The sequence below is a fragment of the Dermochelys coriacea genome, chromosome 22 (genome assembly GCF_009764565.3).
Source record: "Dermochelys coriacea isolate rDerCor1 chromosome 22, rDerCor1.pri.v4, whole genome shotgun sequence".
NCBI lineage: Eukaryota > Metazoa > Chordata > Testudines > Dermochelyidae > Dermochelys > Dermochelys coriacea.
This window is the reverse complement of record NC_050089.1, coordinates 17,085,478-17,109,237: the sequence shown is the minus strand read 5'-3', so window position 1 is coordinate 17,109,237 and position 23,760 is coordinate 17,085,478. Positions and strand designations below refer to the sequence as shown.

Sequence of the window (23,760 nt, the reverse complement as noted above, 5' to 3'; positions counted from 1 at the left end):
ACCGGAGGGACCCTCCTCCGCCGAGGGTCCCCCTGCCGGCCGCCCTGCCCCGGGCCCCGGGCTTAAGCCCCCAGCGGCCACCGGTGAGCCCGGAGCTCCACGGACCGGAGGGACCCTCCTCCGCCGAGGGTCCCCTGCCGGCCGCCCTGCCCCGGGCCCCGGGCTTAAGCCCCCAGCGGCCACCGGTGAGCCCGGAGCTCCACGGACCGGAGGGACCCTCCTCCGCCGAGGGTCCCCCTGCCGGCCGCCTCCCCCACAGCACCCCTGATATTCAGCCCTCTGCAGCCTGCACCTCAACTCCAAACCTCATCCTCAGCCTCCCTGCTGTCCCAGCCCTGTGCACACCTGCGTCAGCTCATTCCTGCCCTGCAGCACCTTCTGCTCATCCAGGCTGGGGCCTCTCCAGTGCAGACAGAGGCTGCTAAATGTGGGGAGGGGCTGTGCTCACTTTGGGCTAGGGTGAAGCCAGTCGGGGCCTGAGTCCAACCGGAGCCCAGGCCTCCAGAGCAGGATGGCTCGGTTGGCTGTGCCCCCAAGGTCTCTCCCTGCTTAGGACCTGCTTTATTGCTGGTAGAGCTGCTGGGTCTAGAGCCTGGCAGAGCATAGGACTTTTCAGTCTGATGTGGGCACAGACGTGCGTTATCTGGACACTGTGCTGTGGGCCTTCCCGTGAGTCGTGAGGGGAGCAGTCGTTTATGTGCCACCCAGCTGCTGCTGAGGCCACGTGCCCACCACATGCTCCGGCCCACAGATTACAGAACAATCCTGAGAACACTGATTCTTTCCCAGGCTAGGAGGCACAAAGGGTCCCCTTCCCCCGTTCTGCCGGCAGGGTCGCCATGGCTGGTCTGCAGGCTGGAATGCTGATTTCTGTGGTATGCTGCAGCACCAGGTGCCATATGGACCCAAGTCTCCGTTTGCTTTTCCAGGGGATGAGACACTGAAGACAGGGACATTGAAGCAGTGGCAGCTGACGCTTTACGGCTCTTCGTGGACTCCAGCGGAGATGAGGGAACGGCTAAGGTACGGGACCTGCTTTCAGAAAGGCACTGTGAGGCCAGGCAGCGGGGTTTCCGTATGCGAACAAGTCAAACAGCCACGGCCCAGGAAGCATCAAATGAGGCAGGGGGAGCTGCAGGGAATCTATTCCTAGCCGCTCAGTGTGCAGCTTGGCATTTCGGATGAGGGTTGCTGTAGCCTAGCTCCCAGGGAGAGAACCCCAGGGCTCTGTGAAATGAAGGGAAATTCAGGTCTAAAGAGAGGGGGAGTCTGATTTCTTTATCGCCTCAGATATCTGAGCTGCTGCCCTTTGGCTGGCAGCAGTGTCTGTAAGCACCGCGGAGGCTGGCCTGGGCTGCTGAATGTAGAGAAACTGATAAAAACCTGCGTGTCCATACATCCTCTCTTCTCGCGTCAGTCCTGTTTGTCTCTTGGTTGTGTGTGTGTTATTGGCCCCATCGCCAGATGGGGCAAACAGGAGCAGGGGATCTGAGAGAGAGACACCTCATCCCATCCTGCTTCTCGGGGCCTGCTACAGCCAGCATATGGCTGTGCTGGAGCCGGCAGCCATTCCCTGTGCTAGTCGAAACAAGGGGGATACAATCAACTCTTCTCCTCAGCCTCTGTTACAAAACCCCTGCCCCACCCAGGCTGTCTGCTGCTCTGACCGCCCCTCCCCGGGCAGGCCCAGGGGAGCCTGCGTGCTGGGACCCTTCCATCCCTAGCTCTTTGTTCCTCAGCCCTCTTCCCTGATGCTTCGCCTCTGGGGCCTGTCTGGGTGCAGTTTATTGAATGCGTGTCTTGGCTTCAGGCTGGTGGAGGACGCCATGAGTGGCCAGTACTTGAGCCGTGGGGAGGCCCTGCCGTGCCCTCCAGGGCTGGAGATCGCCGAGGAGGAGCCATACACCATCACAGTCAACACCCTCAAGGTAAAGACTGCAGAGCCTGCCAAGGTGTATACCAGGGGCCCATCTTTGCTTTGGGGAGCTGATTTGGGGACCGGATGGCTCAAGGGGGCAGCAGTGGGATCTGGAGCTTGTCCGCTGGGGCACGAGTTCCTGTCCCGTCCAAGTCAGCAGCGAGCCAGAATACTTAATACTTGACTGCTGGTTGCCGGAATGAGTTGGGGGGCAGGGCATGTCTCAGCCCAGTTCCCACCGTACACGGACCCACAAGGCAAGAGCCATGAGCACACCATTGGCATGAACTGCCTGGCCCCGCTGGCAGTCTCAGCAGAAGGCCAAAGGCAGACTAGGCCTTGGAGCCTGAACTCCTCTGTCCCCAGAGGGAGAGTCCCCGCTGCTGGCGTTCGCTACGTTGCGTTCTACGCGGGGACACTGAACGTTCCCATCGAGCCTGCTTGTTGGCACTGAAGTGGCTGGCCAGCAGCTCTGCAGAACATGGGCTGGAAGTAAAGCCAGGCTGGCAGGCCAGAGGCTATCCGCACAGTGACAGTCACTGTGAACGCTGCCCTGGTCCGGCCCTTTGGGCATCCGCCTCCTCCCTGGGCCTCGTGAGCAAATCCCACACAGCAGCTCCTTTCGCCCTGCCCACGATCCCCATCCATTTACCATCCTCCTAAAGGGCTAGCTCTGCCCAGTTCTCCTTTCCCATACCACACAGCGGGGAGAGGGATTTCCGGCATGTCTGAGGTTTCTCTCCCCCCAGCATTAACACACGGGCCCCACTTTGCAGCCTCCACCCTACTGGGCAAGTTTGGAACACAACTCCCTGGCGAGCTCCCGTGTGCTGTTCCTTAGCTGGCTTGAGGGATTGCTGTCCAGACAAGGCTTCTTCCCCAGGTCCCGTCCTGGAGCCCAGCCACTCCACTGAGCTCCGGCTGCTCCTCGGCTAAACCAGGTGTCCCTGAGAGGAAGGGAGCCAGCTGGCCCCATGCAGGTTACAAATCCTATCAGGAAACAAAGCTATTCTCCTTTGCAGCAAACACAAGGCCTTGAAGGAGGTACAGGCATGTTTGAGGCCCATCCTTGGACTCTCTCCCTTCTCAGGCCAGCTGGCATGGCACACAGCTTCCACTGGGGTGGAGAGAGGGTAGGAGAGACCAGCTCTTGGGTTTTGATAGGAGGCTTTGGTTTCTAATGGGGTTTTCCCCTTCCTCTTTCCCCTCCCACTCCCCAGATGCTCATGTTGCTGGGATGTTTTGCTGTCTTCTGGACTGTCTACTACATGCTGGAGGTTTCCCTGTCCAGAAACAACGTGGTCTTCAATCTGACGCGCAGCAGCTTCCCCACCTGCCAATGGTACCCCAGGGCTGGGCGGCAGAAGCATGTGGAGAATGGGATGGATATGGAGTCCATTCCACTCAATGCAGGGAAGGACATGGAGGACATGGAGATGGAGTCAGAGCATCCACTGCCCAGCCCAGAGGCCCCAGAGAACTTAGGGGAAGAGGGAAGCTGGAGTCCCCAAGATCCAAAACCGCACAGCAATGGCCAAACCGTAGGCTTTCACGAAGCAATCCATTCGGGCTCAGCGTATCTTGGCCGAGACCTGGCCTCCGAACTCCTCTCAGCAGACAGGGAGCAGCAGATGTGCTAGCAGGAGCTGAGAGCTTGGGATGCTGGGTGATGTTGGGACCTGTCCTTCCCTGGGTGCAGGGTGTGGGAGACTTTCCAATCCCCCCACAGAGCCACTGCTGACTTGGGGATTGTTGGCGTTGGATGTGGCTCGGATGACACAGGCCCACGGATGAGAGGAGGGACCAGCGCCTTGCTCTCGACATTCCCCATCGCGAAGGCCCCTTTCCTTGCCTTTTATAAACAAAACAAGCCTTAACTCATTTTATAATGGAGTCTGTCCAGTGGCAAAACTCGGGGCTTCCCTCCTTCCTCAGCCCTAGGCCCTGTGCTCCTGCTCCCTGCCCGTGAGCACCCGGCATCTGCTGAACTGAGCTTCCTTTCATCTCCCGGGGTACCCCGCCCAGGGCCTGCCTGCTGCTGGTGCAGGAGCCTAGACTCACCTGCTAGGGCAGCAAGGTGCACTCAGCGAGTCCGAGCGCTCTCGTGGGGCTGGCTTTGGAGTGGCACTCTCAGGTGTGGAGAGGGAAGCCAGAAGGTTTCCAGGAGGGCAGCCCCCAGCCCCTATGGCTGGTGCCCTCCCCGACGTGTGTTCTGCAGGCATGGCGCAGCCCTGGGGGAAAGGTGGAGATGGTGGACGGCTCCTCAGGAATTCTCTCCGAGGGGATTAGCCTAGGGAGAGCCCCAGCTTGACTCCTCTCAGCAGTTTGACCCCCGTGCATCTCCATTGCCTTCAGTGGGGTCACTCCTAGCTGACAGCCCTGGGAGAGTGAACAGGCCCTTACTGTTGGATTAGCTGCAGCCGAACCCCACGGCTGCGGTACTCGGATGCCAGGGGTGGGTCATGCAGGGTGATTCTGCAGCAGGGAGAGTCCGGGTTCTGGACCTGGTGACTCTCTGGCTCATGCTCTGGGGTTACACCCAGGAGTAGTTACATGTACTGCAGGCACCCCCAGACTTTGCCCAGGCCCAAGCCCCTTGCCAGGAGCCCTGGGGCTGCCCCAAACTGCATTAGTGGAGGAGACTGTCACCCCGTTAGTTAAAGACCTGCAGGGACTAAGGGCCCAGCCCTTCAGCCAGCTGGATCGTGGCCCTGCGCAGGCTGCCCTATCTGGCTGCCCCCAGGTTAACGTCTGTACAGTCCCTTCGGTCTTGTAGGGTTAGTTCCTTCACTGAGTCTGGAGCTGGATTTTCTGACCCAGCGGGGAGTCCAGCCGCAGAGCTGTCTCTCTCCACACCTCATCTGTCTCTTGTCCTCAGCATGGGCATCGTGCCAGCTGGCTTGGGCAGCTCGCTCAGGGTGAGTTTGGTACCCAGTGCACTTCATGCCTCCCAGAGCTCGAACCAAGGGTCAGCACCCAGGCTCTGCGAGTGCTCCTGAGCTATTGAGGAGCCTTGCGAAATGAGGGCTTGGGGAGGTGATCGGCCGTGCCCTCCTGTAACCAGCAGATTGGGAAGGCAAGAGCAAGGCTGTCCCTTTCCAGAGCCTACTGGGAGGTAGGGCACTGGCAGCCGCCAGGTAGATGCACGAGTTCCTCCCCCCTGTGCAGTCATGCTCTTGCACAGGAGTGTGCTGGGCAATGTCTGAAATCCCGGGAGCCCTTAGCCTGTTAGCGGGGGGCAGAGTGAGGCTTCATGCAGAGTCATCTGCCCCAAGGGAAGTGCCATACTCCGGATGCGACTTCCCCAGCCCTGCACATGGCTGGGTTAGCTGGACGGCAGCAGGGGCCATGTAAGCACAGGGTGTGCTGGACAGCCATCTGTCTGTCTTTGCATCGTGTCCCATTGGCTTTGTTCCTGTTTTCATGGCACAGGGGCAGGGGGAAGCTCTCACGCCAACTCCCGGGCCCTGCTCAGCCAGCAACAGCTACAGTTTGGCTGGTAGTGTTTGTCATTTAAGCTCTGAAGATGCTGTCCTCCCTCTCGCCTGCCTGTGGCGTTGCAGCTTCTGCTGGAAAAGTCTCTGTTTGGGACAGAGGCAGGGGGACCTGGGCTGTGTCTAAGCCTGCTGCTTAAAGCAGTGGTCCTCCCTGGGGGGAGACCCTTTGATTCTAACTGGCCATTAAGTTATCCTGGGTGAAGGCATCCTACATCGTGAGAAGGCCCTTTACACAGTGTGTAGCCACTTGGTTGACTGTGTTAGCCAACATGAAATCTAGTGGCCTTGGCTTGGCTGACTGGTGTCTTCATTCCCCCTTCCTCAGCCAGCTGCCTTACCCTGCTGTCCGTGTTTTCTGGGCTCTGCCTGCTGGCAGCAGTGGTCTCCGTGCACTGCGCATGTTTCACCTCTGGATCTTAGTAGTTGGCTAATGTTAGCCAGGTAGACCAAATGCTGACGAAAAAAATCTGTTTGCCATTTCGAACAGCAGTAATTGCACCTTTTTCTCCCTGCTATCCGCTCTGACCACCATGCTCACCCCATCCTCTTACAAACTAGCAATTGTCTGGCTAGAGGAAAGTAAAGGGCCTGGTTTGTCTTGGGCCTTGTGTGCACATTGAGGCCCAGCACAGGGCATTCACAGCAAACACAACTGGTTGGCCCAGCGAGTGCAGAGAGAAGGTGCCTTTCCCCTTGTCTAGTTGCTATAGCATGTCTCCGTCTGAGATTCCCAGGACAGGACCCAGAGGAAGGTGGGGTGCAGAAGGGTCTGTGCTCCTCCAGATGCTTGAGGGGAGGCCATCGGAGTGTTCCAAGAGTGACAGGACCCCGACTCCAGCAATACATTGCATGGCTGGATGAGCGTGTCACGGTGACCATGCGTCTCCAGCCATGGCCCGCTCTGCTGCTTAGCACAGTGCTCCTCTGTCAGCTACGTTGAGGGAGCAGATTTTAAATCCTGATGGGTTTTCCAGGTGAGCATTTTAAACGTTACATTGGGGTTGACAGGTTGGGGGTTTAGTTGTTTTTGCAGCATCACAGACAGTGGGAGCTTTTCTTTTTCTAAAGATTTGGGGTTTTATTTTTGAAACAGCAAAGGCCTTTTTGTGCAGCTTTCCAAAATAAAGTCTTTAAAAACCAGACTAGTAGCCGAAATCTCTGTGTGCCAGTTGGCTTGTCGTTAAACTGCTCTGAGTGCTCCAACCCCTCCCCCCAGCGGAAGAGCAAGATAACCAGGTACCTGCCAGCAGGCAGGGTGGCGGGGAGCATGGTTTTGACTGACTTAGTCATCTCAGGGGGGCAGGAGCTGATTTTCGGGGGTGCTGAGCACCCGCAGAGCCAGGGGACGTCCCTGGGAATATGTTTAGGACCTCTGACACTCAAACCCAGCCTGCATGGGTGGGTCTCTCAGCATTCTGGCTGTTAGCAGATGGCAGGCGGTGCACCCCAAGGGGCTAGCAGCGCCATGTCAGGAGGCATTCATCCCTCACTGTGCAGAGAAATGGCCATTGGCATGGCTATTTCCTATTTAGGACCATACACAAAACAGCTGGCAGACAACTGCTTAGTTACCACAGCTGGCTGTTTGCTGCAGCCCTGGTGAAGTGCTGTCCCTTGGACAACTGACAAGCATCATCCCAAGAAGCCACGCTTCTTCATCACCCAAACAAAAAACTCAAGATGAAAAGCAGCAAATGGTTTGAGTGAATGCGACAGAAAAGAGGGTAATGGCAAGTTGAATGTTTTTCTAAGAGCTGCTTTATTTCAAACCGGAATTAATGCATGGAAATTCTACGGCCTGTGTTATGCACATCAGGCTAGATGATTACAGTGGTCCCTGCTGGCTTTAAAATCTATGACTCAATGAAATCATCTAGCCTGATGTGCATAACACAGGCCGTAGAATTTCCATCCATTAATTAAACATTCAACTTGCCATTACCCTCTTTTCTGTCGCATTCACTCAAACCATTTGCTGCTTTTCATCTTGAGTTTTTGTGAGTGCTCAAGACTGAAAATCCAGGATGAGCTAGTCAGAATTTAAAATAAAAAAACCCTCAGCAAACTGCAATAGAGTCATAATTCTTTTAATTTTGACAAAAAAAAGTAAAAAACAGAGGCTAAGTTGACTTCCATCCCGTTTGCAAGGATCTTTACAAAAGCACTTGGTTTTGCTTGTGCAAGATTTATTGAAAGGCTGGGTAATTCCAAGTATGCTACAGGTACGTGCTTTCCAATTTAGCCTTCTTGGGGGCGGGTGTAACATAGGATGTTTGTAACAACCTTCTCTATAAAACAGTAGAAAAATCTAGCTCACAATACAATTAAGTCATGGGGAGTGAAGCAGAGAACATGCAAAGGTCTCAGAGGAAAGGCGACATTGGGAAATGGAGCAAGCGGTCAATATTTGTGGCTGAAATAAAGCTGCTCCTATAGAGAAATACTTTGGGGGGGAAGTCTCCCCACCTCACTCCATGCATCGCCTTGTGGGCTGGGGTTAGGTGTTTAAAAGTTACCTAAATTAATACCAATGGATTTGTGTTCGGTCCAATTGGTGGCCTTTGGCGCTCCGCTGGCTCTATTCACATTGGCTGCAGTTGGGCTCTAGTCAGGAGGGAGCTAAAGACTCAGTTCCTATGGTGGGGTTTGTTTTCTCTTCTCCATGGCTGTCTAACTGATGATCTGCCGGGGCCGCCCATAGCCCGTCATGCCAGCCTGCGAGGCCCCCTTGTTGGTGCCCATCTGTAAGCCAATCACATTCTTCCCTTCCTTCAGCTGGCTGTCGGAGAAATCCCGTTTGTACTCCTGCGATTTCCTGGAGAGGGAGAGAATCATTCCAGGCCCCTGCTGTCCTGTGCATCCCATCCTAAAGGGACGCAGCTGATGGACAGGAGGGGATAGAGCAGTGATGGGAGAGGGGTGTTGTTTCCTTCCTCCCTTCCCCTCCCCCCCAGCCCAGCTGGGCTCTGCACGCCTCTGGGCTTGTGCAGAGATTTTCCCTGGAACTAGAGCTGGCCCAAACTTTTTCACTGGGGAGTCGTTCTGACCAAAACCACCAGCTTTTCGTCCGAGTGTTCACGGAAAGGTCCCTGCTTCCATTCCGTTTGAGGGAGCAGGGGAAAAGCCTGACACTTTGTACGGAAAACAGATGTTCAAAACCTGACAACTTCCGGGCTTCTTGGTGCTTTTTTGTGACAAAACAGATTTTTTGGTTGTGGGAAGTTTCATCAAGGACAGAGCCACTGAAGTTTCCTGCCCCGGTTAACGGATGGTTTGACCAGCTCCGTACACAGCCCCCAGCTGGAATGCAGGGGAAAGGCAAGAGACCCTGTGCTACCAACCAGGAGGCATGGCACCCATTTGGAGGGGCTAGCATTGACTCCACCCCCTACACCTCTGCTCCCGAGGGCCTGCCCCCAGTGGCAGGAGACGCTGAGGCCGGGCTGTGGAGAGGGACACTTTGCTGCTTACTTCATAAACCAGGTGGGGTCCCCGCGGTAATGTCCATCGTTCTTCGTGATTGCCAGGCTGCCCAAGGCCATGACTGTTCTCTGCACAGCCGCTATGTCCTTGCCTGCAGAAGGAAGGGTGCGTTCTATGTGACTGCCGGAAACCTCTGCGTGCATGTGGGGTGTAACTGAGCACCCGCATGGAGCGCTTTCCTCCACCCACGAAGCTGGAGGAGCCTCGCTCAGTGAGGGGCACAGAGAGGTGAAGCGCAGTGCCGGGGTGTGCCCGAACCCCAGGAACCTGCTCTCACCACCTCCCCCCAGTGGCACATGCTGACGTGCCCCGACACAAAAGCACCACATCTCGCATGGCACATCCAGGAGCACAACACATCCCAGCGCTCCAGCCTCCCAGAGATCTGGGCCTGGGAAGTCCAGGCCCCATTAGCTTCTGCAGCACGTGTGTGTGTTTTTTGGGATTTGGCTGTCGAACATGCCTGCGAAGAGGCGAACGTGTTACCTGCTGGCAACTTAGCAAGTGAGCCACCACTCAGCAAGAGCTAGTCAGTCCTATGCACCAAGTACACACCAGTCACAGCAGGGCCTACCCTATTTACACTCCCAGTTCCTGGAGGAAGGGGTGTCTACTCCCAAGAAGGGGCTCAGGGAGGAAGCCCAGCTCCTAAAGGGAGAGCCACACTTCAGCTCACTGTTCCCTTGGATGTCCCCATCCCTGTCTGTCTCCATCTCATGTCTCTTGGTTTATACTTGGATTGTGAGCGTCAGGCACAGGGACCAGCTCTTTGTTCTGTACAGTGCCTAGTGCCGTGGGGCTCTGGTCAGTGACTGGGGCTCCTGGGGGCTACAATAATACAGGTGATTAAATAGTAATGCATGCCTGGATCTGCCCATCACATGGGCAGGACCAGCTGATGCACCCAGCCCCCTACCCTCACCTTCAAACAGGTCGACCGTCTGGAAGATGTCTGTTTTCACCACACCATAGTCCTCAGCTGCCTTCAGGAACTGGGCCACCTGCTCCATCTGTTTGAAGACCATGGTGGGAGGAGGTTTGGGGATTTTCACAGGCTTTGAGCCTTCTGGGTACAGGCTGTTCACCAACTCGCTCAGCACCTGCGAGCGAAGGAGAAGGTAGACTCAACATTAAATGGCCCAGCGCAAAGGGAGCCAACAGATGGCATGGCCACCGCCATAGAGAAGGGGCAAACAATCCGCACTTACTATGCCGTTCTTCAGCCAGACTTGGAACCCCAGTCTGCCACGTTCAGGGCGTCCCACGCCAGCCCCGCACTGGGCCACGATCCACTCCACCAGGCGCTCTTCCAGTTCATCATCATACTTCTTCTCAATCTTGGACTGCACATCCCTGCTCAGCCCATAGGAGGGTCCCTTGTTTGCCATGTTCACTGATGAAATGAGCCCTGGAGGATGGGGAGCAAGTTGTGTGAACCCTGCCTATGGCAAACAGAAGCTGGGTTGCACTGTTGGCTCTCTCCTGCCCACTAAGCACCCTCACAGGCAGCAGAGACGAGGGTCACCCGTCATGAGGCCACTTGCTGCTCACACTTACTAGCCAATTCCCAGTTGAGGTCCTGCAGCTGGATCTGGGGGACACAATGGACCCTGAGTTTTCTTTGCCCTCCCCAGCACCTCCCGAGCTGCTTCTCAGGGTCATTGCCAGAGTCTGCCCTTTGCACACCATGCAATAATTGGAGTTCCAGCTCTCATGGGCACCTGCCGTCCCACACCCCATCACGGGAATGTTCTCCCGTACCAGTCACACATGGCTGTTGGAAGACCCTGCTGGTGGTTTTGGCGGCAGGAGGAGGCAGAACCCTGTCACCAGCCTGCTCTCTGCAGAGCGCCAGCGTGTGCTCCATGGAGCTCAGTTTGGGAACCTGTGCGCATGGGCAATTCCCATTGGCACCCTCCTGGGGCACTTGACTAGCACAAGCTGCGGCTGGGTACTGCACTCTGGAGTGGAAAGGGAGCCAGAGAAGACATGGGTATTCACCAATGCTGAATACAGCCTCTGGAGTGAGTTAGCGAGGATGAGGGGGGTCCAGGCCAAGAAGAGATCTGCTATGCACTGCACCAAGGGGCTCCACTCTATGTTGTGATGCAAAACCTCCCCGAAGCCAGACTCCTGACATTTATGGCCTCCCTGCTTCCACCAGTGGTCTCGTGCCCTCCAGTGCACTGAGCAGAGTCAGCAGCAGAGATCCATGGTGTGCAATATTACCCAGCTAGGCTCTGATTTGGGCTGGGGTGTACCACTGTCCAGTGCTCAAATAAAACCAAACTGTTTGCAGAGGAGAGGTCCCCCAGGACTGAATTCATGGGCTTGCTCCCGTGTGGAGGTCCATGACTTCAGCTCCCAGTCTGTGATGCTGCTGTATGTAACTGCCGGCCCAGATCCAGGCCAGGTGCTCTCAACTCCATTCCACACGGCCGAGCTGGGTGGTGTGAAAACAATCCATCCTACCTTCCTACCAAACATCCCACACCCAGGGGCCCAGGGCACCGTGCAGACAAACTGACACACAAACACTATAGAGGGATCACTGCACCCCCCACCCCCACTGAGCTGCAGCACCCCTCCTCCCCCAACACAGAATGCAGTAGCTGTTTAACATGCACAGCAACATTGCCCAGCGGGATGTGGCGCCCAGCTGTTTGCCATTGCTCTCAATCCCCTGTAGAGCCAAACACAGCAAGAACAGCCACATGCCTAGGAGCGGCAAGGTGTAGCCACTTACAAGCACCTGGACTAGATTTATCCAGGAATGGGGCATTCTGCTTTAGCATCCTCCTCTCTTGGAGGAGAATTTCACCCACTCCTTTCTATTGGCTCGTGACAGGATCCCTCCACAGCTGCATGCCTCCAGTGGTGAAAGTGGACTGGCTCCTGTCCTGGGATGGGGAAGATGACAAATTGCAAAGGAAGCCCACCCTGCACTCACCCTGAAGCTCCTGCCCTGAAGGACCTATCCTCCAAGAACTTATCTTGTTCGTTTTTGAACCCAGGGGTGACATTTTAGATTTTGGTGGTGGTGGTGGAGGAGGAGGAGGGACAACTTTAACCATGATTCCAAAGGCCACATGGGCACCTGAAAATGTTCTTGTTTTTTTGCAGATATCTTAGATACAGTATTCCTGGCAGATAATTTCTAATTCCTATATAAAGAAAGAAAATTAAATAAATATTAGACCCACTCAGCTCTAATATTTTTCTGACAGCTTGTGTCAATTCATTTAAGGGACACTGGTTAGATTTTAAAAATTAATGTACGTTCTTACTTTGTTACTAACTCTTGAATAAAACAATTGAAACAATTGTAGAAAAACCCTAGATGACTTCCTATCACTTTTTTGCAGTTCATCAAGCTTGGAATAGATCCTTTAACTTTTGAAAACATCCTATTAGGGCAACAAGGCCCAGGAGTTTATACTGCACCTGCCTGGGGCTCTAGGGGGTGTTACCCCACTACAAATAATAGACTAGAAAATGACTTAACAGGAGTGAAACTGACACTTTCAAGTCACTTTCACAGTATTGCCAACGCCAAATGTTCAAAAATCAAGAATCAGGCTCACCAAAAATCATGAGATTGGCTTTAAAATAATGAGATTATATAAAAATGGATTTGGTGGGGGTTTTTTTATTTACATTCCGCTTTTTGAGCTTTTAAGGTGCACTGGGGTCATTTTGAAGCTTTCTCCACAGCCACAAGGGCTAGAAACGTCATTTTTCTTTAAGAATGAAGTTTGAAATCATCACATATCACCTGCCTCCAGGAGCTGGGGTGTTAAGGAAAACAATAATTATCATGAGACTCATGACAAAAATCATGAGAGTTGGCAACACTGTTTATACTTCTGTTTAAAGGCTAGTTACTTTCCAGAAGGCTCTTAAAAACACAACACTACAGTGATTGAGTTGCAGTTTTCACAGCAGCATATTTTAAATCAAACACCAAGAAAATTCAACATTTTAAATTTGGGGGAAAAATTGAGACTTCTGAGGTATATCAGGGCCACTGCAGGCAGGAAAGGAAAATAAACCGGCACAGGAGCTCTTGGCAGCTCTTCTTCTTGAAAGAAAGTTGGAGGGTCAAATCTTCTAATCCTTAAAAACTTCTATTGCCATCAGTGTCTCCACTCATAGATATAAACATCACAGTGACCACGTGATAACGTGTGTGGTCAATAACTATACATTTCATACATAAATATCTGAGCCGTCTTATCCACAGTTACATCTTATATGCATTGGCTCAGGGACTACATTTTCTGACATATTCTGAACAGTGCTGAGTGCCCAGATCGTGCCCAGTGAATTATGCAAATCATGACAATAAGGGTCAACTTTATGGACTCTGTGCATGCAATTTCTGTTTTTTGTTCTGGAACTGGTCTCAACACAGCTGAACCCCTAAGAATTTGATGTATAATCACATCTGAGACTCAGACAACACTTTCTCATTCCTTCCTTTTCTCAAGCTCAGAACAAAAAATGACAAAACAAAATGGTTTCAGTTAAAATCTAAAATTGCACAGTAGCATGTACAGGACATTACAGTGGCATTACTGTACAACTCAGCCTGGGGCAGAAGCTGCCACCCACTGGCAGTTAAGTGCTCCCCTCATTCTCTTTCTTTCTTCATCTTTCCTGACCTCTGTGCTGCTTTTCATGCTGTCAACCACGACCTGCTTCCCAATCCCCTGGGACCAATTGCTGGCATCTCAGAGAACTGACCACTTTGGCTTTGCTCCCATCCACCAGAGGCCTCCTTTTTGCAGCATGCAGCAAAGAGAAAGGCTGGTCCAGTGGATAGGGAGCTAGCCCTGGGTTCTACATCCCCGGTGCCCTAGGGACTTCCTGTACGACCTCAGGTCAGTGCTTTAGGGACAGAGTCTCAAAGGTTTTTAGGCACTCAAAGATGTAGCTAGGCATCTAGTGGGGTTTACAAAGCACCTAGTCTTCTACGTGCCTAAATATCATTGAAAATCTGGCTGCGAGTCTCTCTGTGCCTCAGTGCCCCACCTGTACAATGGGGATAACAGCATTGCTGTACTTCACCGAGCAGCTGTGATGTGAGGCGCTCAGATACTACTGTGATGGGGTCACATAAGTACCACAGGTAGAGTGGGAACCTCTCTACACCACTGCTAGCCCTTCCCTGGGTTTTGGCCCCTTCTCTTCCCTTCTGCCCCTCACAGCTTCCTCTTTTCTGAATGTAACCTGGGCTCAGAGGGCTTGGCTGCATTTCTTCTGAGTCCCCTCTCTTCAACACAGCCTGCCCCCAAACCCCAGCAGGACCTCCCCGTAGGATCCCGCTCTTCTCGCTCAGGGCGTCTCCTCATGCTGTGGTTGCTTTGCTGGCTGCTGGGATCACCATCCTCTCCTCCTGGCTCTACAGCAGCCCTGCCCCCTGTCTTTGGGTGCCTCCCACTGCTGTGCCGGGGCCCCCAACCCAAGAAGGCTGGAGCAGCTCCTCCTGGAGCTGGGGCTGTCCCAGGTCCCACAAGAACAACCCTTAAGTACCAGCCCTGAGGGGCTGGGAGGTCAGGTTAAAATGCAGCCACCTCATCCTGAGGGCCATTGGCTGGATTTCAGATCTGCCCTTCAGCACTGCATGTTTGGCCCTGCCATCCCATGCCAAGTCCTGTGCCCTGCGACACAAGGCACGGCTACTGCACAGCTCGGCACTCGGCCGGCACTCGCTCCCAGACAGCTCAGTCCTGCGATGGTCCGACACTCTGGGTTAGGAGCCAGGTCCCCCGTGGGCTCCCCGGCCCAGCAGTTTCAGCACAGAGCTAGCGACTCCCTCGGCATGCGAGTGGCTTTGCCCTGTGACTGGGGCAGTGCTCTGTGTGATTGCACAGCTACCCAGAGACATCCAGTGCTCGGGAGTGTGCAGCCTGCTCCCAACGGGTGATCGGGAAGGGCGGGGTCCCCCTGCTCTGACTGCGCTTATTGGAAAGGCTCAAACAGAAGCAGTGACGGCAGAGCAGTTCTGCAGCACCAGGCCCCCATTCCCAGGAAGAGAGCAGCCCCAGCCCCTGCTGAGAGCCCCGGGGCAGGGCAGTTACTCGCAAGAGCTCTGCAAACTCAAGAGGCAGCACGTCAGGCCGCACGGAGCCACCAGTGGGATCCGTGCTGATTACCATGTGAAGGCATCCCCCAGGACAAGATGGCAGGTAGCAGCCCGTGTGCGTGCAAGGGAAGATCTGCCAGCTGGGGCGGTGGCTGAACTGAACTGGCTGCCCAGAGGGTGGTCAGTGCCTGGCTCCCACGCAGTGAGGAGATGCCTTCGGGGGTCCTGCCCTGTCCACTCCCATTCGCCAAGGCAGCATCACTCCATCCAGTGCACTGCCCAGCCCAGGTCTAAGCCAGCCACGCACTGGGGCTTCCAGGGGCCCAGAAGGCTAATGGCTCATAGTCAGCACCCCTGATCTCACACGCAGGGGCAAGAGCTGGCTCCTTTGAAAGAGTGCTGGTTAGGGCCAGGTGTTAGGCAAAAGCCGCATCCCAGGGTCTCCCAGCTACCCCGCTGTGTCAGCGTCACAGATTCCCTAGCATTTGGAAGGTCCCAGCCAGACGGGCATGGCTAGAGACGGCTGTTCCTAGCCACCACTTTTGGGTGCTCTCCCTCAGTGACTCAGCCTGGCCAACCCCAAACGTTCCAGGAGACAGGGCTCAGAAGTCACAAGACTGGCCTAACCCTCACGAGATGGTGGGAATGGTCAATGCTGGGTCTCACCCTCTGCCGTCTGGTTTCTGAGCTGTTCGGACACTCCCAGCTCACAGGACTTAAGCTTTTCTTTGCAGCCATGATGTTGCACTGCTTGGGTTCTCCTGGCTGCAGGACTCCAGGAGCTGGGGCCATAAGGAAAACACCAGCCATGGCGAGACTTGCAGCACAGTGGCGAGAGCTGGCGGCTGGGAAGGCGGCTCTGTGGCCACGTGGCTGGATCTGGGGCCTGTCCTGGGGGCCGCAGGCTGCCTCAGCTCAGCGCCCTGCAGCACGCAGGGCTCAAGGCTGGTTGAGCTAGGGGGCAAGAGGGGTTGCTACAGCCAAGGAGGAGGACTTTTTCCTTGATGCCGCCATCAGCGGCCAGTCGGTGGCCAGTAGGTAATGGGCGCTTCTGGGCCCAGCCAAGCAGCATGTCTGGGCGGCCAAAACCTGAAATAAAGGCCTGGGGTAGAGTTCTCCCCGTGCAACTTGGCTGGCACCGGTGGAGATGCACCAGGGATGGATTTGTCCCTTTGAGCTCCACACTGCCAGAGCCTGAGCCTGCTCCCAGCAACACCCACACAACCCCCTGGCATCAGCACAGCTGCCCTGGCCTCGCTGAGGACAGTCAGGCCCCTGGTTACCAGGTGACTATGGAACCGTCAGGGGTACAGCAGCAGGCGAGTGGGACTTTCCGAAGTGCTCAGGGTTGGCTTCACTCTGCTTCCATGCAAGTCTCTAGTCAAACTCCTGTTGGCTGCAATGCAGCTGAGTGTGGCCAGTGTGAGCACTCTCGAAAACCCAGCCACAGCCTCTTGCTCTTCCCTCTGAGCTTCTCTCATGAAACAACGATTACGGCCAGTTTCTGTCTCCCCGGGGAATTCCTGCCGCAAGAGGCCCAAGCAACCCTTAGCTTGACACTGTCAGTAAATAAACCAGCTCAGGCCCTGGCCACGGAGCCCCCTTTGTCTCCACATGGCAGCTGCTCAGAACAGTCTATTCGAATTCCACCACTGCCCATGCTTGGAGGGTGCCCCTCTGGATTGGCCTGGTCCCAATTTGTGTGGGGCAAAAAGGGAGGGGTGTATGCAATGGCACTTGGAACTTTTCCAGTTCTTTCCCTGCCCCGCCGTGATCGCTGGGGCTCCAGCTCCAAGGTGAAACGGAGAAATCTGCTAATACACCAGGTGGAGACAGGGAGTATCACTTCAGAGTTAAGAAATACCCACACCTGAGCTGTCAGTGTGCAGAGATCCCACTAGCTCTGCCTGGCAAGCAGACGGCAGCCTCTTGCTGCCTGGGGTGAGTGCCCCTAGATAAGCAGTGGAGAACCTGTCCATCAAGACCAGCCTTCACTGCTTCAGGAAGCTAATTATCGCCTGCTAAGGAGAAACCCAGTGCATTAACAAATCATTGGCCCATCCTGTCTGGGCACCAGCCTAGGAAACTTGTCCCTGCTCCTGCAGGCAGCCACTTCTGTGTGTACGAGTTTACCTGCATCCTTAACATCTAGTCCTCCACCTGGTCCCTGTGCATCCCACAGGGCGAGCAGCATCTTGTCACACCGGGAGTGACAGATTCACAGACCTCAGACCAGAAGAGACCACTAGGATCCAGCCTGGCCTCACATAAAACAGGCCCCACCCAGGGACTCCAGGGCTGGGAGCTCTAGAATGTGGCTTGTAGAAGCACCTAGGTCATCAGAGAACAAGAGGCCTGGCCAGTGTGAGATGCTACCAGCTGGGTGGGGAACAGGCAGCCTTGGACTTTAACTCCTTTCCAATTACCTAAGCAGACACACTTCCAAAACTTTCACTGGCTGCAAGTCTACAGGCGCCGGCTGTTCATTAGGTCCCAGGGATTTGCCCTGGGGGCAGGTGTTTCCTCTTGGCCCCCAGCACAGGGAGAGTCCCACAGGATGCCAGTCTCATCACAGACCAGGCTGGAGGGGAGTGCACCAGCCTGATCCCTCCCAGCGGGACTGCGCAGAGCAGACTCCCTGGCTAGCACCCGCTGCACACACTGGCAGGTTTTACAGTCAGTAACAATCTGGTTACCCCCTTGGACCAATGCACCCAAAGACAGCTTAGCCCCCGCGGCCATGCTGCCATGCGGGCAGGATTCTGCAGGGAGCAGGGCCGTGTGGGGCTCTGCACTCTCTCCTGTGAGCAAGGCCGCCAGCAGCTCTGCAGGCAGGTGGGCATTTCCAGCATGCACCTGCCCCAGGACAGAACCAGCCCCACAACCACCCTCTGTTGAGGAGATCAAAACTGGCATGAGACACTTAAGGCCCTCGCTACCTCCCCCCCGAACATGGCTGAAAGGCAAGGGCCGGCCTGGACATTTGTAGGAATTTCTGGGGCTGGGCCCCTGCGGGCTCTGGGCTGGCCACTTCGCGGGACAGGGACAGACTGTTTCAACGCCTGTGTGTGCAAACTGCAGCTCCCCACACTTGTGCTCACAGGCCCAAACGGCGTCACCACAAGAGGCTCCCCCGGCCGTGCGCAAGGAGCTGCACGGGGGGCTGAGGGCCCCCTTTGCTAAGGAATGGCTCAGCGTGCCGGGGTCGCTCTTCCAAGTGGCTGTATCATGGTCTCCCCCCGAGGCCCCGCGTGGCGCTGGGTCTGCACCTCCAAGGGCTGGGCTGGGAGCCTCGTTCCGCGCAGCCCGTGGGAGCGGGACACGGCGCCCGGCCGCCGCGTTTCCAGTCGGCTTCGGAAAATCCGTCCGGCGCTGGCGGCGTCCAGGTCCCCGTTTCCTTCGCCCGCGGCAAACGCCCCAGGAGCGGCTCGCGGGGGTGCCGGGGGAGGCAGGACGCGCCGCGGCGGGGCACCGTCTTCCCTCCTCTTGCTCCTGCCCCGCGGCTCCTGCACAGCCCCGAGCCGAGCCGAGCCGAGCCGGGCCGGGCCGGGCCGGGCCGGGCACGGCACCGTCCCGCACACGGGCGACCCCGGCCCCCTTCGGGCTCCGGCGGGGAGCGGGAGTAGCAGGCGGCCGAGCGGGGAAGGGGTCGCAGGGAGCCGCCGCGCAAGGGAGAGCCCGAGGCCCCGCCGCTTCGAGCCCCGGGCCAGGAGGCAGCGCCCCAGCCTCCCTCCATCGGCTCTGCCTGGGGGCCCTGGCCCTGCGCCCCCCGGCTGCCCCCCTCCAGGCTCGCAGCGCGGATGCACTTACAAGAAGATGCTCACGGAGTCTGGGATGTGGCGACGCTGGAGGCTGGCCCTTGTGCTAAAAGGCCAGCGGGGAGCACAGTGATGTCACCAGCCCCCCCGGGCCCCACCCCGCCCCCGGCCCCGCATCACACCAATGACCCTGCGCCCAGGCACCATATTTGGGGAAAGACTCCGAAAGACGGGACTACGGCCCGCGGGGAGCATTCTCCGCATGCCTGGAGCGAATGGTTTTCGGGCCGGGACAAAGCAGGGTCCTGGGGTCTGATGGAGTAAGTCCTTTTATAGACAGAAGCTCACCAGGGCTCCTGGTGAATGGACAGGGAGGTTTTTGTCCCTGGCTTCAGGGCCGGTTTCCCCCTGTGCTCATAGTCCCCATCATGGGCAGGGCTAGAGATCTGTGAGCAAAGCCTCCCAGAGAGCCTGAGCAGGAGGCGGCCAGGGGACAAAGGGAGCAGCCCTGGGGTGGCAGTGGGCTGTGAGCCCCTGGCTGGCTGTTCAGCAAATCACAGTCTCGATTTTTAGAGAGAAACCTTCCCCGCTCCTGCCAGCAGGGTCACCTCATAACCCGGGTCATTTCCCCCCACACCAAGGCTGTTTCACAGGCTGATAGCTCCTGAGGCCAAGACTCTGATTTCGGGGGCCTTCATTGCTGGGTGCTTGGTAGGAGACTCCGTGGGGCCAGTTTTCAGAACCGCAGAGCACCCCCATCCCAGGCACTACCCTGGGTCTCAAGTTGCACATGCAAAAATAGAGGTGCCGGAAGCCACGGGGCCGCTTTTGAGAAGGTCGGCCTTTGCCGCGGCTTCCCAAGTGCTACACGTGCTCTCCAGCCCCGAGCCTCTCAGAAGGAGTGAACGCCAGCCCCTCTGAGCGGGGAGTGACCCGCTGCCTGATAGCGCCCGGCAACGTGACACAGCAGCTTGGGAAGGGCCACATCGCCAGGTGTATGTGCAAGGTGCCACAGGCTGTGGAGGGAAGTCACCTGGGGCGGGAAGCATTTGGCTGGGTGGCCAGGGCCAGCACCTCGCCGCTTACAGAGCGTGCCGGGGGTTAATGACCACAAATGGTCAGGAGTTTGGGGTTCTGTCATCCAAAGGGCGGCACCTCCAGCATTGGCTCTCACGGCATCGTGGCCCAGTGCTGGCTCAGGTAAAGGGGGGCCATCTACTGCCTCCCCAGCACCCGTGCAGTACCGACCCAGCACAACCCTGCTCGGGCGCTAAGGCCCGACCCGCTTGGAGCGCAAGTTGGGAAAAAATGTGATTTGGGCAAATGGTAGGGTCAGTTACAAGAGCAAAATCGTACCCCGAGCCAGGTCACAGCCCCCAACGTGAGGTGGCAGAGTGAAACCACTTCGACTTCTCTGCTGCAGCTGTGGGGACAGGGGAGTCTCCACCACAGGACTTAGCTCGGCTGGGGGCATGTCCCCCGCTGCACTCTGAGGGAAAGAGAGAGGAAGGGGATCTTATCTCGTCCCAGGGGAGGGGCTCACTTCAACGCTACACTTGGGTGTTAGCAACGTAAGCCCAGCAGCTCTCACTGCCTGCCCAGGACATCTCCTCGGAGCCTGGAGGTGCCCCAGGCTTTTAGTGCCCTGATTCTGGGTGCGCTTGTCTGGAGCGGGATGCGTGTCTCGTCATTCTCCCACCAGGTGCCCGGCCCAGCCCCCTCGGGAGTGAAGCAAAGTCACTGGGCCCGAGTCTCCTGGAGCAAAGTGCATGTAAATGCCCCTGCTAAGGAAGGCTCACTGGCTGCCCAGCAATGGATTTGAACAAACCCCGCACAGACTGAGGACAATGCCCCTGGACTCAGGTGGGCACTGGTTGTCAGGCCGGGCCACGAACCTCTTTGCTGCCCTGTGGATTGCTGATGGGGGACAATGAGAGTGGCTCTGCGGCGAGGCTGTGACTCTCGTTCATGCAGCATGGGGGAGCCATGCAACTCTCTTGCACCCCAGGTTCCACTGCTGGGATGCTCAAGGGTTAATGGGAAAAGGCACGTGGCTATGCAGAATTTGGGGTCAGCCTGGGGACTACAGGGACAGCCTTTGCCCAGCTTGATCTCTAGCTCAGCTTTGAAGCAAGAATTTCAGCAGCAAAGCGTTGCAGTGGAGCGAGAGTGACATCGCCTGGTCAGCTGGGTCCTCGGGACCGGAGCAGCTCCGTCAAAGTAACAGCTGAGCTCCCACAGTGGAAAGCCCAGGGCAGGGTAGACCCTGGGCTAGTCCCACACAATGGCTCCAGGATGCACGAAGAAGCCTGTGGCTAGCGGGGTCCCAAAGCGTCTGCCGTCTCCTCTGAGCTAGAGTGATGTGGTGACAATTTTAAATAAACTGCTAGCAACGGGGCAGGAGCACAGTGGGCTCATGTGCTTGCCTTCCCCTCCAAGGGCAAACGTGGCTGGGTTGCAAGCAAACATGAAATGAATCTGGTGGGGCTCGTGATGTGTCACCCCATGTTCTTTATGAAAACATGCTTATGACATGAACACGACATAACTGTACTTCATGCAAGATGGCTCATGTGAGGTATCATTGGAGAGGTTATGATTTAGTGAATGCGATTTTCCGATTGCCTGCATCATTTCTGTATCTAAAGTTAGGAATATTGACTATGTATCTGTATTTCAGCTATGCTATTTTGGGTGACACCCAATGCCAACACTTCAGGTACAACAATGGAAAAGCCAGACAGGAAGGATGGCCCATCAACAGGGACAATGGACTGTGAAAAGCTTGGCCTTCCTATGTCCCCTCCATACTGCCACTGACTCATGGAAGCTGTGATACTACAGAGTCAGGTACTACCTAAAACATTACCTGGGACTTCCTGTAAATTTCCACTGTAAGGGAAGGGGGGAGTGGGGGTCAAGTTTGGGAAACAAGGGATTCCCGCATTATGTCAATCCTATTTACAGGTGGGGAGGAAGGCAAACAGGACTCCTCCTCTCCATGGCCTGTCTGCCCAAGTAGAAAGACTGCAAAAGCCACCTGAAGGGAAAGCAAGTGAGGGGAGTCCAGACTGAGACAGGGGTCCAGTCTGAAAAGGAGCATAACTGGAATTCTGAACCACAGAAACTTTGCAACCTGCCTGCAATAATATCTAGGGTGAGAAATACTATTTGTAACCAGCTTCTTTAGTGAAAGTTTAGTTTGCGTGTTTGATTTCACTTGCTTAGTAATCTGCTTTGTTCTCTGTGTTACCTCTTTTACCACTTAAAATCTGCCTTTTATAGTTTATTATTAAACCCAGTGTCTGTAATTTCTAACTGGGGGAGGGAGCAAGAAGTGTGCACACCTCTCTCTATATTGAGGAAGGGGGAAAAATTCATAAAACCTTTGGGTTTGTACCCCTTAAAAGGAGTGAGCACCGGAGTGCTGGAGCAAGTCCCTAAGCGGAGTCTTCCCAGAGCTGAGCTGCAGCTGGGGGTTGCCCTACCTGTGTTTGTGTGTTAGAGGAAGCTTTAATAGCCTGATTCAGCAAGACAGGTTAAAGGGGGCCTTGCTGTCTGAATAGGTAGACTCAGTGGTATCTCAGCACACCAGGTGGCTTCTTAAGGGGCATAACCCATCACAGACCTCATCTCACTGGGTGGATATGTGTGTGCACAGCATAATTCGCACCTGATGGGATGGCTTCCAGGCCCTGCTGGAGTGACCCAGCTCTTGGGTTGTTGCAGGTCAAGGCTGAGTGTCACTGGTAGGGCAGCACTGGTAGGGGGAGCCCAGCCCTCTGGCAAATAGATGGACAACAGCTGTGTGCAGAGGACCAAGCGGGTGCTCCAGAGCAACTCATTTGCAGTCCCTTCTGAACACCCACAATCCACACCCCAAATTTGCTTTGAAAGGAAGATTTCATATCTGGGGATCTGACTCCCCCAGAGACTCAATGTCTTGCCCAAGTCATGCCCAGACTTTGGAGCATAGGAGGGAAGTAACCCTAGATCTCCTGAGCCAGAGCCCAGTGCCTGAGCCACCAAGTGGCTGACACACAAAACTGAAGCTGTGACACCTTGTGCTCATTAGAGACCCCCTAGCACTCATCACAAGTGGGAATGTTAATCCCAGCATCCCAGACAAATGATATTCTGCCTCCCTATAGGCTTCAGATTCATGGCCCCATTCTCCTCTTCTATCTGAAGCTGTGGTGTAGCATTGCTGCATATCGTTAGATTGCTGGGTCACTGCAGCCCAGAGATGACTACATTTCCCTGCCATGCAAAGCTCACCAACTGCTCTGGGCTACCAGGTGCTGTACATACACACAAGATGCTATTTATAGTAGTTATGTGACCTTACTCTATACCTGGAACTAAAGTTAACTCTGGTTTTTCCTTTACTAACCCCTGACTTTTAGAATACCCATTCTTCCAATACCATTAATTTATATGCCTAGTCCTTACTAGACTGTCAGACTTCTCTGACTGAGACCTCTTAAGTAGAAGAGAAGAGTGTTGGAGAGTTGTTTTATAAGTATTGCTCCTTGGTGGTTGGCTGATGAGGAAGGGGCAGGGGTGTGGAGGTGGGAAATTTATTGAGAGCAGGTGAGTAAGTAGAGGAAGCTGGTGTGTGGAGTACAGCGGTAGGGTGGCTGGGAACATGTGTAGAGGCTAGGAGCTAAGGGGGTTGATGGGTGAATGGTTGGAGGAAGAAGTGCACAGACTGTGAGTGGATCAGGGGTTAGGAGTAGAGAAATGTGAAGAGTTGGTGGAAAGAGAATGGGGAGTAGGAGCATGGGATGAGTGTAGACATGGGGCAATAAACAAAGTGCTTTGTGCAGTGGAGCTGTTATTAGCAGCCCAGTTTCATAGCCAGGGCCCAGTGAGGGGAAGTGATTCCTAAGCTCAGGCAACGAGGCTGTAGCAGAGCTGTTAATTGGCCTTTCTCAGTAATGTTGACTTTTTCTTCCTCTACAGCCTTGGAGAAACCTCAACCCTCTGACCCGCTCAGTGCAAGTGGCTGTAGCG

General features: G+C 55.4%; 3 protein-coding genes across 7 annotated transcripts in view; 1 reads left to right on the top strand and 2 right to left on the bottom strand.

Annotated features, from left to right (window-relative positions):
* PCSK7 (proprotein convertase subtilisin/kexin type 7) overlaps positions 1 to 6,555 on the top strand; it is a 58,475-nt gene extending 51,920 nt beyond the window's left edge. For both annotated transcript variants that reach the window (XM_038380695.2, XM_038380694.2), the window contains 3 exons: positions 930 to 1,023; positions 1,811 to 1,928; positions 3,139 to 6,555. In XM_038380695.2, coding sequence (XP_038236623.1) covers positions 930 to 1,023; positions 1,811 to 1,928; positions 3,139 to 3,558 — 632 coding nt within the window. In that variant the 3' untranslated portion in view covers positions 3,559 to 6,555. The remainder of the gene's footprint in view (positions 1 to 929; positions 1,024 to 1,810; positions 1,929 to 3,138) is intronic.
* Positions 6,556 to 7,486: 931 nt separating this feature from the next.
* On the bottom strand, positions 7,487 to 23,064 carry TAGLN (transgelin). 4 transcript variants are annotated; one of them, XM_043501022.1, is made up of 5 exons: positions 23,060 to 23,064; positions 10,107 to 10,306; positions 9,821 to 9,998; positions 8,887 to 8,989; positions 7,487 to 8,230 (listed from the first exon to the last, which is right to left on the bottom strand). In XM_043501022.1, exons 2-5 carry the CDS (start codon positions 10,284 to 10,286, stop codon positions 8,086 to 8,088), a joined length of 606 nt encoding a protein of 201 aa, XP_043356957.1. In that variant the 5' UTR covers positions 10,287 to 10,306; positions 23,060 to 23,064; the 3' UTR covers positions 7,487 to 8,085. The 4 variants fall into 4 exon arrangements, with proteins under 4 accessions (XP_043356957.1, XP_038236847.1, XP_038236846.1 ...); XM_038380919.2 differs by lacking the exon at positions 23,060 to 23,064 and adding an exon at positions 18,797 to 18,871; XM_038380918.2 differs by lacking the exon at positions 23,060 to 23,064 and adding an exon at positions 11,849 to 12,057.
* The window catches only part of SIDT2 (SID1 transmembrane family member 2), a 44,427-nt gene continuing 34,548 nt past the window's right edge, over positions 13,882 to 23,760 (bottom strand). The window contains exon 28 of the transcript XR_006276678.1: positions 13,882 to 13,897. The gene's annotated coding sequence lies outside the window, so the exon portion shown is untranslated. The remainder of the gene's footprint in view (positions 13,898 to 23,760) is intronic.

What these genes read in the sequence shown, in the direction of transcription:
- TAGLN (XM_038380918.2), bottom strand. Translation starts at nt 11,972, where the DNA reads ATGGTTAAAGTTGTCCCTCCTCCTCCTCCACCACCACCACCAAAATCT. An exon ending in TTCAGGGCAGGAGCTTCAGG is followed by an intron (nt 10,307 to 11,848) that starts GTGAGTGCAGGG and finishes CCCATCCTCCAG; the next exon opens with GGCTCATTTCATCAGTGAAC. An exon ending in GACGGTCGACCTGTTTGAAG is followed by an intron (nt 8,990 to 9,820) that starts GTGAGGGTAGGG and finishes TTCCTTCTGCAG; the next exon opens with GCAAGGACATAGCGGCTGTG.